The sequence below is a fragment of the Acomys minous genome (genome assembly GCF_964271855.1).
Source record: "Acomys minous genome assembly, chromosome: 13".
In the NCBI taxonomy this organism is placed as follows: Eukaryota; Metazoa; Chordata; class Mammalia; order Rodentia; family Muridae; genus Acomys; species Acomys minous.
This window is the reverse complement of record NC_140495.1, coordinates 105,825,849-105,838,194: the sequence shown is the minus strand read 5'-3', so window position 1 is coordinate 105,838,194 and position 12,346 is coordinate 105,825,849. Positions and strand designations below refer to the sequence as shown.

At 51.2% G+C, this 12,346-nt stretch overlaps 1 protein-coding gene across 2 annotated transcripts in view; it reads left to right on the top strand.

Moving 5' to 3' along the window:
• The window catches only part of UBASH3A (ubiquitin associated and SH3 domain containing A), a 33,943-nt gene that overhangs the window by 701 nt on the left and 20,896 nt on the right, over positions 1-12,346 (top strand). For both annotated transcript variants that reach the window (XM_084754005.1, XM_084754004.1), the window contains exons 2-6: positions 1,080-1,133; positions 5,368-5,554; positions 6,782-6,980; positions 9,987-10,156; positions 11,297-11,505. In XM_084754005.1, the coding sequence (XP_084610131.1) occupies positions 1,080-1,133; positions 5,368-5,554; positions 6,782-6,980; positions 9,987-10,156; positions 11,297-11,505 (819 nt within the window). The remainder of the gene's footprint in view (positions 1-1,079; positions 1,134-5,367; positions 5,555-6,781; positions 6,981-9,986; positions 10,157-11,296; positions 11,506-12,346) is intronic.

The window sequence follows — 12,346 nt, the reverse complement described above, 5'->3', positions numbered from 1 at the left end:
TCCTCTCAGAACCTTTCTCCCAGGGAGACACATCAGAAGTGTGCTTCAGGGGACCCAGGGCTCAGGGAGTGAGCCCCATACTCCTTCAATGAGATAACAGCACCCTGGCCATCCTGGAAGACATGATACTGAAACTGGTCCCTTCTCCCAATACCACGGCTTTGTTGACACTAAATGGGGAACAGAACCCAGTCCCTCAGGGAGCCATCAGTCACGCGTTTACCATCCAGCTGCGGGTGAGAGCACCAGGCCTAAAGAGTAAGAGCCTGCTGTGAGCCTAGGACAGGGGCCGCCTCCCAATGCCTCCGAGACCCCACTGTGTTTCACTGCTCAGGTTGTATGGGGAGTTCACCTTCAAAATCGCTGCTAGCTGTTTACAGTTGACTGCTAACAGTAAATACCCGAGTGTCTTAAAGTTCTTCCATAGGCAAGGCTCATAGCATAGCCTCTCCAAGCAGCTACATTCCTCATGCAATTAGCGGTAATGCTGGGCGGCACCGCATTGGGTTCCAATGGGAACCAGCTGTACCAGCCAGTGATTTCTGGGTCCGTGCCCACTCCCATGTCTTTGGCCCAGCTCAGCCAAACTCAAGTCAACGGATTTACATGCCAGGTCCGCAGATTGAAAAAGACACATGGGAGCTTCGAGGAAAGCAGCAATGAGCATCTGAGAGTGAGGGACCCAGGAGAGGGATGTGGACCAGCCTGCCCAATTGTTGCAGGGCTGCATCTGTCAGGCAGCACAGGCCCGAGGCAGAAATGCAGCCCGTCCCAGCCGACTGCAGCATCCACAAGCGTTGCAGGGTAGCAGGGCGTAGAGAGGAGAAAGCAAGAGAGAGCAGAGGCCAGGCCTTCAGTACCAGGACTCCAGGGCCCAGGAACAAGAGAGCGAATGGGGCTTGGGGCATGAGTCACTGTGTGAAAGATGGAGATCTTAGTGTAAGGGCACTTGTTGGGAAGTCCAGCAGCTTGGCCCTGGTAGGGCACAGCGTGGATGAGCAGCCATTTGACTACTAGAAATCAGCCCTTCCAAAGAAGAGACAACTGAGCCTTGACCATCCTGTGTTCACGTTCCACAGGCTCAAAGCACTAGCAGCTACAGGGAGGAAGACTGCAGAGGAGGCCGCAGACTGGTGAGTGGGGTGGGAGCTGCAAGGGTTATAGGGGGCTTGGGGTGACACCAGCAGGGCTCTGCCTCTCAAGGGTGGGTCCTCTGAGTGGGATGGAGTGTCTGCGGAAGTGACTCAAAATAAGATCCATTTCCACCCATTAAGAGAGAAGAGAGAATCTAGAGATTTTCTCACTTAAAAGCCAGATTTACAGCTCTGCACGGATTCTGCCCAGCATGCTGGGTTCCAGTACAAACACACATGCACGCTTGCACGCATATGCACACACAACTGATTTATTTCAAATTGAGCTCAAAAAGAGATTCATGTTTATGATATATATTAACTAAGTAGGAAGGTGTCATCTTTGTTGATAAAAAAAAAAATGCACCTTGCTCTCAGGCCACCGCAGATGAGAGGCATTTAAAGACAACCACGAGTCCCTAAGGTATCTCTGGGTACACCTGTAGGGGGGCTGGGGAAAGAGGATGCTCCTTAACTCTCACTCCAGCCACCCGCTTTAGGTGGAGGGTGGGGGTGGGACTGAGGTGGCGGGTAGGGGTGAGCCTTGGGAGGGGGGGAAATCCTTGTTCTTAGGAGCTTCTCCCCAGCCCTGGTGTCACTTGACACCATCTTTCCTCCCAGCTGGGAAGTCCTCCTGCTCCTATCTGAAGAAGCCACAGTGAGAGTTGAACTGAGCCAGCCAGCCGTAAGAAGCAGATCCCGGCCTTGGCTGTGGCCAAGTGACGAGGGCTTACCTATAGAGCAGGGGGACCTGGGTCCTGTGTTAGGTCCCTTATCCTGTTGATGAAACCAAATGCTTGACAAAAGCAACGTGAAGGAGGAAGGGCTGATTTGGGAGTGTTTGAGGCTGTACTCCATCATGGTGCAAAAGCCATGCCATGGGGCAGGAGGGTGAGACAGCTGGGCTCTGTGCATCCGCAGTGAGGAAGCTGAGAGAAATAAATGTTTGGTACCAGAAGCACACTCAGAGGCGCTGCCCTCCTCCCCACTGTTGCTCGGCCCACTCTTTGCTTTTTCTCATCCCAGTCCCCTATCCATGAGATGGCATCACTCGCTCAGGGCAAGTCTTCCTTCCTCAGTTGACCCAGCCTAGAAGCTCCTTCATGGACTAGCCTGGCAGTTTCTCTTCTGAGGTTGATTCTGGAGTCTAGCAAATGAGCAATGAATATTTACTATCCCAGGTTCCATGCCTAACCCCACCTAAATGAAACAAAAGTTCCTCCAGCACTGGAGAGAAGGCTGTTTGGGCCCAGGGTTCTGTGTTCTGGGAGAACCCCTTCCTGTAAGACCACAAGCCGCAGAGCTCACAGGCAGAGGGCGTACAAGCAGAAGGCTCACAGGTAGAGAGCAAGGATGCACAGGCAGAGGACACACAGGCAGAGGGTGCATAAGTAGAGAGTGCACAGGCAGAGGGCTCGCAAGCAGAGAGCATACAGGCAGAGGACACACAGGCAGAGGACACACAGGCAGAGGGCACACAGGTAGAGGGCACACAGGCAGAGGACACACAGGCAGAGAGCATACAGGCAGAGGGCACACAGGCAGAGGACACACAGGCAGAGAGCATACAGGCAGAGGGCGCACAGGCAGAGGACACACAGGCAGAGAGCATACAGGCAGAGGGCGCACAGGCAGGGGGCACACAGGCAGAGGGCGCACAGGCAGAGGACACACAGGCAGAGGGCACACAGGCAGAGGGCGCACAAGCAGAGGGTACACAGGCAGAGGGCACACAGGCAGAGGGTGCACAAGCAGAGGGCTCACAGGCAGAGAGCTAGGATGCACAGGCAGAGGTCTCTCAGACAGTTGGTGCACACACAGAGAATGCACAGGCAGTTGATGCACAAGAAGAGAATGTACAGGCAGCTGGCTCACACACAGAGGGTAAACAGAGCTCACAGGCAGTACCTCCACTAGACAGGGGAATGCCCAGAGTCCCGACAGTCTGACAACACAGACAGACAACACAGAGGCAAAGTCTCTACAAGACCTGGGGACTGCCCAGAGTTCCAGCCATCTGAATTCAAAGCCAGCCTCCAAGTTCAAACTCTTCACTATAAGCCAAGCTCAGTGCTGGGAGGGGCGGCGTGGATGTCACCTGCCAGTAACAGCCTAGCCAGCGAGACTCACCAAGGAAGAGGGATGAAGCCAGGTCCCCTACACTTAGCCAAGAGTGGTCCTAACATCTTATAGGAATCAGGGAAGCACGGGATTAAGAAACCATTAAGTCACAAAGGACCTTGATGCTGTTGAGGAGGAGGCAGTGTACAGTATAGGTCAGCGCTGGGAATATGGGAAGCTGACCACCTAACTCCACATAGTTCCCACTCTAGCAGAGATCTTAAAAATCAGATACATGGAGTGCTCGATTACTGTGCTGGAAACTTTGAAAAAGTGAAAGTAATTGAAAAGAGTGGTGCATTGAATAGGAATGTCCCAGAAAGACTCATGTGTTTGAATGTCTGGCTCTTAGGGAATGACCCTATTAGTGGGTGTGGCCTTTGTCGGGGTGGGTGTGGCCTTTGTCGGAGTGGGTGTGGCCTTGTTAAAGGAAACGTGTAGTGGTGGGAGTGTGGCGTGGGGGGTTGGGGGAGTAGGCTTTAAGGTCTCAGATGCTCGAGCTAGGCCTACTGTGGCATTCACTTGATCTTGTGGATCAAGATGTAGACCTCGCAGCTCCTTTTCCAGCCCCATGTCTGCCTGGACACTGCCACATTTCCCACTATGACAATACTGGACTATGCCTCTGAAACTGTGAGCCAGCCCCAATTAAATGCTTTCCTGTGTAAGAGCTGCCAAGGCCATGGTGTCTCTTCACAGCAATAGAAACAAAAACATCCCTGGATTTGGAAATGGGTAGAAGCAGTGTTCCATATGTGTTGGATGGGTTGTGAGGCAGCCTTGAGAAGACCCTGTCCTTCACACGGCAGAGCCCGAAAAGCAGGTCACAGAATGGCTTGAACAGTAGCTCATGATTTTATGCAAACACACACGCACATACTTGCTGGACCTGCTCAAATGCTCACCCCAAAGGGGTGAGCTCAGGAAAGAGGCACAAGGAGAGCCAGGAGGTACAGGCCCACCTCTGTTGCAGATTATCATCAAAGAGAATTTGTTTACACATCCGGTGTCTGCCTGGTGATAACACCCCGCTTTGTAGCTGTAATGTGACATCACAGGCAAGTGTCCATCACCAGGAGTCCTCCAAAGCTGTAGTTTCAACGAGCGCATGCCAAATAATATGACTCCTGTTTAGCTTTTGCGTTAGAGAGATTTTCCGAGTGAATTTTTGCCTGTGCTTCTTGCTCGTCCCTGGGGAACAAATGTCTTGAAGCAGAAATATTAATTTAAGACACTGAGTATTTTCTTCTGCATGTGCTGGCAGACCGCTGTAAGGAATGGGGGCACGCCTGCAGCTGTGGTCTGCGCTTTTGACACAATGGAAAAAAGCACTGAACCTTTAAAATAAATGCCTATCAGCCAGGCACAGTGGCACAAGCTTGTAATCCCAGCACTCAGGGAGGCAGAGGCAGGTGGATCTCTGTGAGTTCAAGGCCAGCCTGGTCTACAAAATGCATTCAGGACACCCAAGGCTACATAGAGAAACCCTATCTTGAAAAAAACAAGCAAACAAACAGATAGACAAATTGTATCTTTTTCATTTTGGAATGAGCTTGTCTTTGGTGCTGTACATCAGTTTTTCTTGTATTTAGAGTGATTTGCTTAGCTAGGTGTGCCTCACACCTATAATCCCAGCAGTGTGGAAGCCCAACTGGTATAAACAATGATCTGTCTCAATAAACAAAGAAATGCTTTTTAATAGAAATAAATAAGTACTTTTTGAGTTAAAAAAAAACACACACAGCAGTATTCATCTAAATGTTGTCCAATCTTTTGTGGTTCCAATTTTTCCATTTAACTTGAAGTCTATGGTGAAGTCAAAATGTGAAAATTTTTCCCTGTGTGTTTCAATACCACAAAGGTACCTAGACCAGCACTCTTCTAAATGTTGGTCATTGGCATACTATAATGGGGCTGAGAGGAGGAGGAGGTACGCATTGGTCTAGCCTAGAGCCACAGAGCCCCACCACTAGGTGCCATCTTGCAGGGATGGCCACAGCGCTGATGTGTTTGTGTGAGATCAGCGTGCCCCACACTTCGTGCTGGTGTCACAGCTGTTACATGTCCTCAATGGGGACAACCCCAATTGACATGAGAGTGTTTTCTGTTGCAGGCTGCGTGGCCACTGCAGTGACCCTTCCCTGGATGACCCCATCCCCCAGGAGTATGCTCTCTTCCTCTGCCCCACGGGGCCCTTGCTGGAAAAACTCCAAGAGTTCTGGAGGGAGAGCAGACGCCAGTGTGCGAAGAACAGAGCTCATGAGGTCTTCCCTCATGTGACACTCTGTGACTTTTTCACGGTGAGTCCACTTCTGAGGCCTTAAATGCTCATCACTAGTTTCCTCTGATAACCAGGCAACAACAGAGCACAACTGACTTATTCTAATCAAGACATTAGCGTGATCTGGCTTCTTTGCAAGGAATCTTTTCCTTCCTCTGGTCAACTTCAGTTCATCCTTCAGGACCCAAGTCATTTTAGAGTCTTCAGCTCCCCAGGCAGAAGGAGATGTGACCCTAGACTCTCTGCATCTCTTTGTAACTATCTCTAGGAGCACATTTGGGTGCTATGAAGGTGATATGCCCCTCTAGGAACGCAGATGTTGCCCTGGTCCTTGTCCATCCAGAGACTAGCTAAATCCTGAACTGAGCAAAAGCCCCTGTATGGTGAGAACACTGATGAGTGCTGGGTCTGGCTAGGCATAAACCAGGGTCTTCTCTGCATCAGGGCCTGGCCCTCGGGGAGGAAAAATGATCAAATCAGCAGCCTTCCCAGGGAACATAGCCAAGGCAAGAGGATGCACGGTTGCTGGACAAAGAAAAGAAGGCCTGAGGTTAAGGAGGAGGACCTGCAGCCGACTCCTCTACACCTCTGTTTGATGATTTCAAGAAGGGCCCCCCTACACCTGGGACATCAGGGCAGAGCTTCCTCCTGCCCTGTTCCTCCGCAGTGCTAGAGGAACACAAAGCACAACGGGCAGCAAAGAAACTTCCAGAAGCTATCCCCTGGGAAACAGCACCTCCCACGCATCCACGCAGCATCCCTATGTGCCTGAGACCAGCGGGTCTCTGGGGTCAGAACTAAACCACTGCTTCCTGTGGTGGAGGGGGGTGGGGGGAAGGGGGGGGAGGGTCCAAGCTGGGATCCCCAGGGACGCCACAAGCTTCCTCAGAGTTGACTGGAGAATTCCAGAAAGTAGCATACAAACTGAGAAAACCAAGGCTCACAGAAGGAAAGAGGACTGACTCAGGAGGTGACAGGGTTGGAGGGGTAGGGGGAGCAGTGATAGGGGGGGCAGGGGGACTGCCAACCTAAGCATGTAAAGGGGATTATGTTCCAGGAAGACTTCTTATCCAAGATGCCTCAAATAACTGAGCAGATGATATAGGGGGGCTGTGACCCTTCACCCCATAACTGTGGGGGCTGGATAGGGAATATCCTTGGACAGAGCAATTAAGCCTTAATTCTCAACAGGTGGATCAACTCAGCAAGCACTGAGGGCTCGTGCTCTCTGCTTCTCTTCCCTTAGTGTGAAGACCAGAAGGTGGAGTGTTTGTACGAGGCTCTGAGGCGTGCTGGGGACAGGATCCTGGGCTCCTTTCCTGCCCTGGTTCCGCTTGCTCTCCATTCTTCCATCAGCTACCTCGGCTTCTTCATCAACGACGGCCCTGCTGACGTCATCCGGGAATTTGCCATGGCGTTCGCCACAGAGGCATCAGTCTTGGCAGGTAGGAGACCCCAGCTGTGGGCAGATACACCGAACCATGCCCCAAGGCCATGATGGGTTACCTCCTGTCTGTGGTGATGGCTCTTTAATGGCCATCCTCCATGGGATGGTTTGGCTCTTTTTCTAAGGCAGCAAGGACATCAGCCATTGCCCTCAGACAGACGTCTGTCTCTATGTGCACAGATGGGTCTTATAGGTCTCACCTTAAGAGGGGCGGCAGGGGCGGGGGAGGGGGAAGTTCCAGGGGTATATCCCAGTTGGTAGAGTGCTTGCCAGGGCATGACATTCTACCCTCAGCGCTGCGTATTCCAGGCACGAGGTCCACACACCTGTAACCCAGAAAGGGGAGGCAAGAGGGTTGGAAGTTCAAGAACGTCCTTCACCATATAGCAAATGTGACTCCTACCTTTATTACATGAGACCCTGTCTCAAAGAAGAAAAAGAGAAGGAAGGAAGGGAGAAAGGAAGGGAGGGAGGGAGGGAGGAAGGGAAGGAGGGAGGAAGGGAGGGAGGGAGGAAACTAAAGCTGAGACTGCCCAACAGGAATCCCTGCCCAGCATCACTGTATTAGGTTATACAGGGTCCCCCTCCCACCACCAGGAGCCCCAGAATGGCACCTTACTTAAGATGCAATTAATTAAGATGAAGTCCCACTGGAGTAAAGTGGCCCTAAGTCAATAACTGGGTGACTGAGACCTAAATCAAAACCCTAAATCGATAACATGGTCCTGGAAAGGACACATGGAGATAACGAGGAGACCACTTGACCACAGAGGCAGAAATGGGCAGGATGGAGCCCCAGCCAAGGGAGGCGGGGAGAGGGCTGACACCAAAGGACCCACCCTTAGAGCCTTGGGAAGGAATGTGGCCCAGCCCACACCTTGATTTTGAACTTCTGCCCTCCAGATCTCTAAGACAATAAACTCCTGTTGTTTTACACCACCCAGGTTGAGTATCCTATTGCGGTGGGAAGTGGGTGCTATGCTCACCCATCCTGGTGGCCTGGAACTGAGCAGTGTGCCTCATGGACCACTGCCAGGGCTCTGTGTTGATAGGCCTAACTTCCTGGGAGAGCTAGCCCTGGCCTCATATCCATCTCCTGACCCTGAGTGGGCTCTCCCGGCTTCCCAGGCTATGCCTCAGTCGGACCTGAGTTGCTAGGAGAACCCCTCCTGGGATGACAGCTCAGGATGCCCCAAGTCCCTCCCTGCCCACACTGGCCCTCTCAGTGAAACTGAACCCAGGTTCACAGGGCAGCAGAGGGAAAACAAAAGCCTATTCAGAAGTCAGCATGACTCACCCCTGGGGCTCTGGGGAAGCCAACCCAGGTCTTTTCCAGGCTGTGCTGACTCACATGGGGAGCCCACCCCTCCCCAGCTACTAAAATAAAATGTCACAAAAGGAATTTCCCATCACCTACACACACCTTCATGCCACCTGTGCAGGCTGCTTGCCCAGAAGCTTAGGGTTCAGGGACCTGGCCAGGGTCCATCTGGCTGGGTCCCCTATGGTGAACTGATCATCATGGTGTCTAAGCCTTCCAGAACTTTTGTGAGTGAAATAGCAAGCACATCCTATTTGCTTCCCAACGTGCACCAAGAGATGACAAGCAGCTTTTGGGCACTGAGAGTCCTCAGTGGACTCCAGGGTCCTGGAACCAGATGTCTTTATCCTCAAGTCCTAGCTGTCAAAAAAGAAACTAAGCTGGGTGTGGTGGTGCCTGCCTTTAATCCCAGCACTTTGGGAGGCAGAGGCAGGTGGAACGCTGTGAGTTCGAGGCCAGCCTGGTCTACAAAGCGAGTCCAAAACAGCCAAGGCTACACAGAGAAAAAACCCTGTCTCGAAAAGCAAAACAAACAAACAAAAAAAGGAAACTAAGTTAGAGTGTGACTCTCAGTTAGGGCCGCTGTGGTGACAAGGACAGAAGAGCCTTGAAGTAGGTCTCTCCACAGCAAAGTCGGTGTGATTCCTATTAAGACATCAGGCTGCTTCCTCAAAGCCTAGGATGCTTATGGTCAGCTGGCCCCAGATCTGGCTGTCCCTTTGATACTATCCTCTGTTGTTTACCAACCCGAAGGACTCAAAGGCCAAGCTGGAGTCAAAAAACAAAAATCAAAAAACAAAACAAAACAAAAAAAAACCCTCTCAAAGGGCAGAGGTCATCACAAAGCCTGGGCCTCAGGGCTGCCAGGGTTTCCAGGAAGGAGAGTCAAGTGAACGTTAGACATGCCGCAAGTTTTACAGTCCATCACTTGAGGAATTTTCTTCCTGAGATTCTTCTTTAAGCAAGAGGCATTGGCCTGAGCTGGAGTAGTGGTGGTGGTGGTGGTGGTGATGGTGGTGGTGGTGGTGGTGGGTGGCTCAGTGGGTAGAGTGCTTGCCTAGCAATGATGAAGCCCTAGGTTCAATCCCCAGCAATACCTAAACCAGGTGAAGGGGTACACACTTATGATCCTGGCACTCAGGAGATAGAAGCAGGGGGATCAGAAGTTCAAGGTCATCCTCAGCTACATAACAAATCCAAAGCAGTCTAGGACACGTGAGATCCCGTCTCAAAGCGAAACCAAACCAAACCAAGCCAGCATGAGCCTAGAGTCTAGGCCCCTGTCGTGTGTGTGCACCAGAGTAGGAAGGGGCCGTTCACTGCATTTCTGTCATTCAGACTAGCTTGCAGACTAAGAGCTCTGAAGGCCTTGAGCCACATCCCTGTGCCTGCCTTTTGTTTTTCTTCAAAAAAAAAACTCTGCAAGCATCCAACCACATCCTTCCTAATAGAGAGCCCAGTCCTTGTCAAGAGAGCCCCCCCACCACTGCGGAGCAGGTGCGGTAGAACAGAGCCGTGACTGGGAAATGTTTCTGCCTGTTCCAAGAGGTAGCAGTGACATTCAGGGGCAGGTTCTCAGCACTCCCATTCTCACCCAACACTCACAACGGGTACCCGACACGCTGTGTTCTCTTGGCATTCGGGATGAGCGAGCCAACAGCCCGCATTTGCTTGATTCCACAGACTGCGCCATCAAGCCCTGCACCAAGCAGCTGCACCTGACCTTGGCCCATAAGTTCTACCCTCACCATCAAAGGACCCTGGAGCAACTGGCCAGAGCCATCCAGCCCAGCCATACCTGCCAGTGGACAGCCGCCCTCTACTCCCGAGACATGCGTTTTGTGCACTACCAGGTGAGAGGCCCTGGCCAGCCCAGCCTTTCCTACTGGTAGGAAGTGAATAAATGTTCCCCTAAAAGCACTTACTCTCACAACCTTCCCTGAAGAAAAGAGGGGGCTTGCCTCTGATAGAGCCCTCTCCTCATGTGCAGTTTAGAAGTAGCATTCCTTTATAGATAAGTTGGGCATATACAGTCATATCAAAAGACGATGAAAGCCTATTGTCGAGATGTGTTAATACATGGTTTGCTTTTAAACTCATCCTACGTAATGATTCCGGAGGGGGGGGGTGCTTTATTCCAAGGTTTCCTTTCCTAAGAGCTGATTGGTTGAGGAAGAAAGTATGTCACACAGGGCCTAAGTATGAGGAAGCCACAACATTGCCTGTCATTGGGGACATTATAAATAGCTTCACACCAAGGAAGATCGACATACACATTTGGTCACACTATAAGGTCTTTCCTATAAGAGAAACAGGTGTGTGTGTGTGTGTGTGTGTGTGTGTGTGTGTGTGTGTGTGTGTGTGTAAATGATGGATGAGTGGGCGGGTGGGTGGACAAGTGGATGTCTGGATGGATGGATGGATGGATGGATGTCTGGATGGATGGATGGATGAAGGGGAGTAGGTAGATGGACAGATGGACAGATGGATGAGTGAATGGGTTACTGACGGGTGGGTAGGTGGATTGAGAAGTAGATAAACGGACAGATGGATGACTAGATGGATGAATGAATTAGAAAATGGATGAGTGGATGGATGGACAGATGATGGAGAAGTAGATAGAGGGGTGGGTGGATGGGTGGATAATAGGATTTGAGCAGATGGACAGATGAATGCGAGGGTAGGTAAGTAGGTGGTGTGGGTGGGCAAAAGGATAGACAAGCATGTGCAGGCAAATAAACAAAGGTCGGAGGGTGAGTGGTGGATGGGTTCACAAAAGGATGGGTAGAAGGAAGGAAGATAGACATAAACTTTTACTTCTAAATCTACCCTAAGATTTCCACGCTGCGGTTTTGGGCTATGTTCTACACTGTGCTTCACTAGGCAAGGTCTAGAGGGACACAGAAGGCCAGGCAGAAGGTATCTGGCCTCCTGCCGCTATTGCTTACCAGCCAGAGCCTCACCAGAGTGTGGCTCTCCTGCCTCCTTTCTAGACCCTGAAAGCGCTGTTTCAGTACAAACCCCAGAACGCGGATGAGCTGATGCTCAGTCCTGGCGACTACATCTTCGTGGACCCCAGTCAGCAGGAAGAAGCCAGCGAGGGCTGGGCCATGGGGATCTCACATCGGACTGGCTGCCGGGGCTTCCTGCCAGAGAACTACACGGAGCGAGCCAATGAGGCTGACACCTGGGTTAAGCACAGGTGAGAACCGCCCTCTCTCTCTCTGTCAGTTACCACCTGAAGCTGGTATGGTTGTCTGTAAGATGTATTTCCCAGAAGCTGGCATATACTCCTGGTGGTTTGTTTCTTCTAGCGGTTTCTTCTAGCTAGATTCTGTCGTTAGAAAGACTTGCAGTCCCATGCTGGCCACATTATCTCCCTCCCCCCTCTTCTCCCTCCCCCGTGCCTCACCCCCCACTCCCACGCACACAGTAAACATCGGATCTATTCGCGGTTTCTGCTGATAATCCTCCCAGAGATCAGCTTGCTTCAAATTACTCTTCTGAGATAAAGCCCAAATACTGTGAAGTACTTCCTTCTTATGAACACCGCACAGTCCACACAGAGGTCAGAACTGGCCCTTGTAGCATTCTAAGGAGAGGTAGCAATTTTCTATTGCTCTATAACAAAATGACACAAATTTAACTGGGCCCCACCCCACCCACACACACACACCCAGATTAAGGGTCCCACAAGGCTCTGATCCTGACGTGGCTAGCACTGGGATCTCATCTGATGCTCAGGGTCCTTTCCGAAGCTCGTATGGTTGTCAGTAAGATGTATTTCCAGAAGCTGGCATACTCCTGGTGGTTTGTTTCTTCCAGATCAGTTGGGAGATCTCTTTATTTTAGTATCTAGAACCATCCGTTGAGGCTAAGGATTTTCAAAATTATCAGCACTAGAGGGTTGTTGTTCCTTAAATTTACTGGTCTCCCCCCCCCCCCATGTGTCCACCTGCCTGCCCATTTTACTATAAAGAAAAAAAGGAGGAACTTGGTGATAGCTTTGTCACTGCGCTTAGAGGTAACCTGAGCTACTTAAC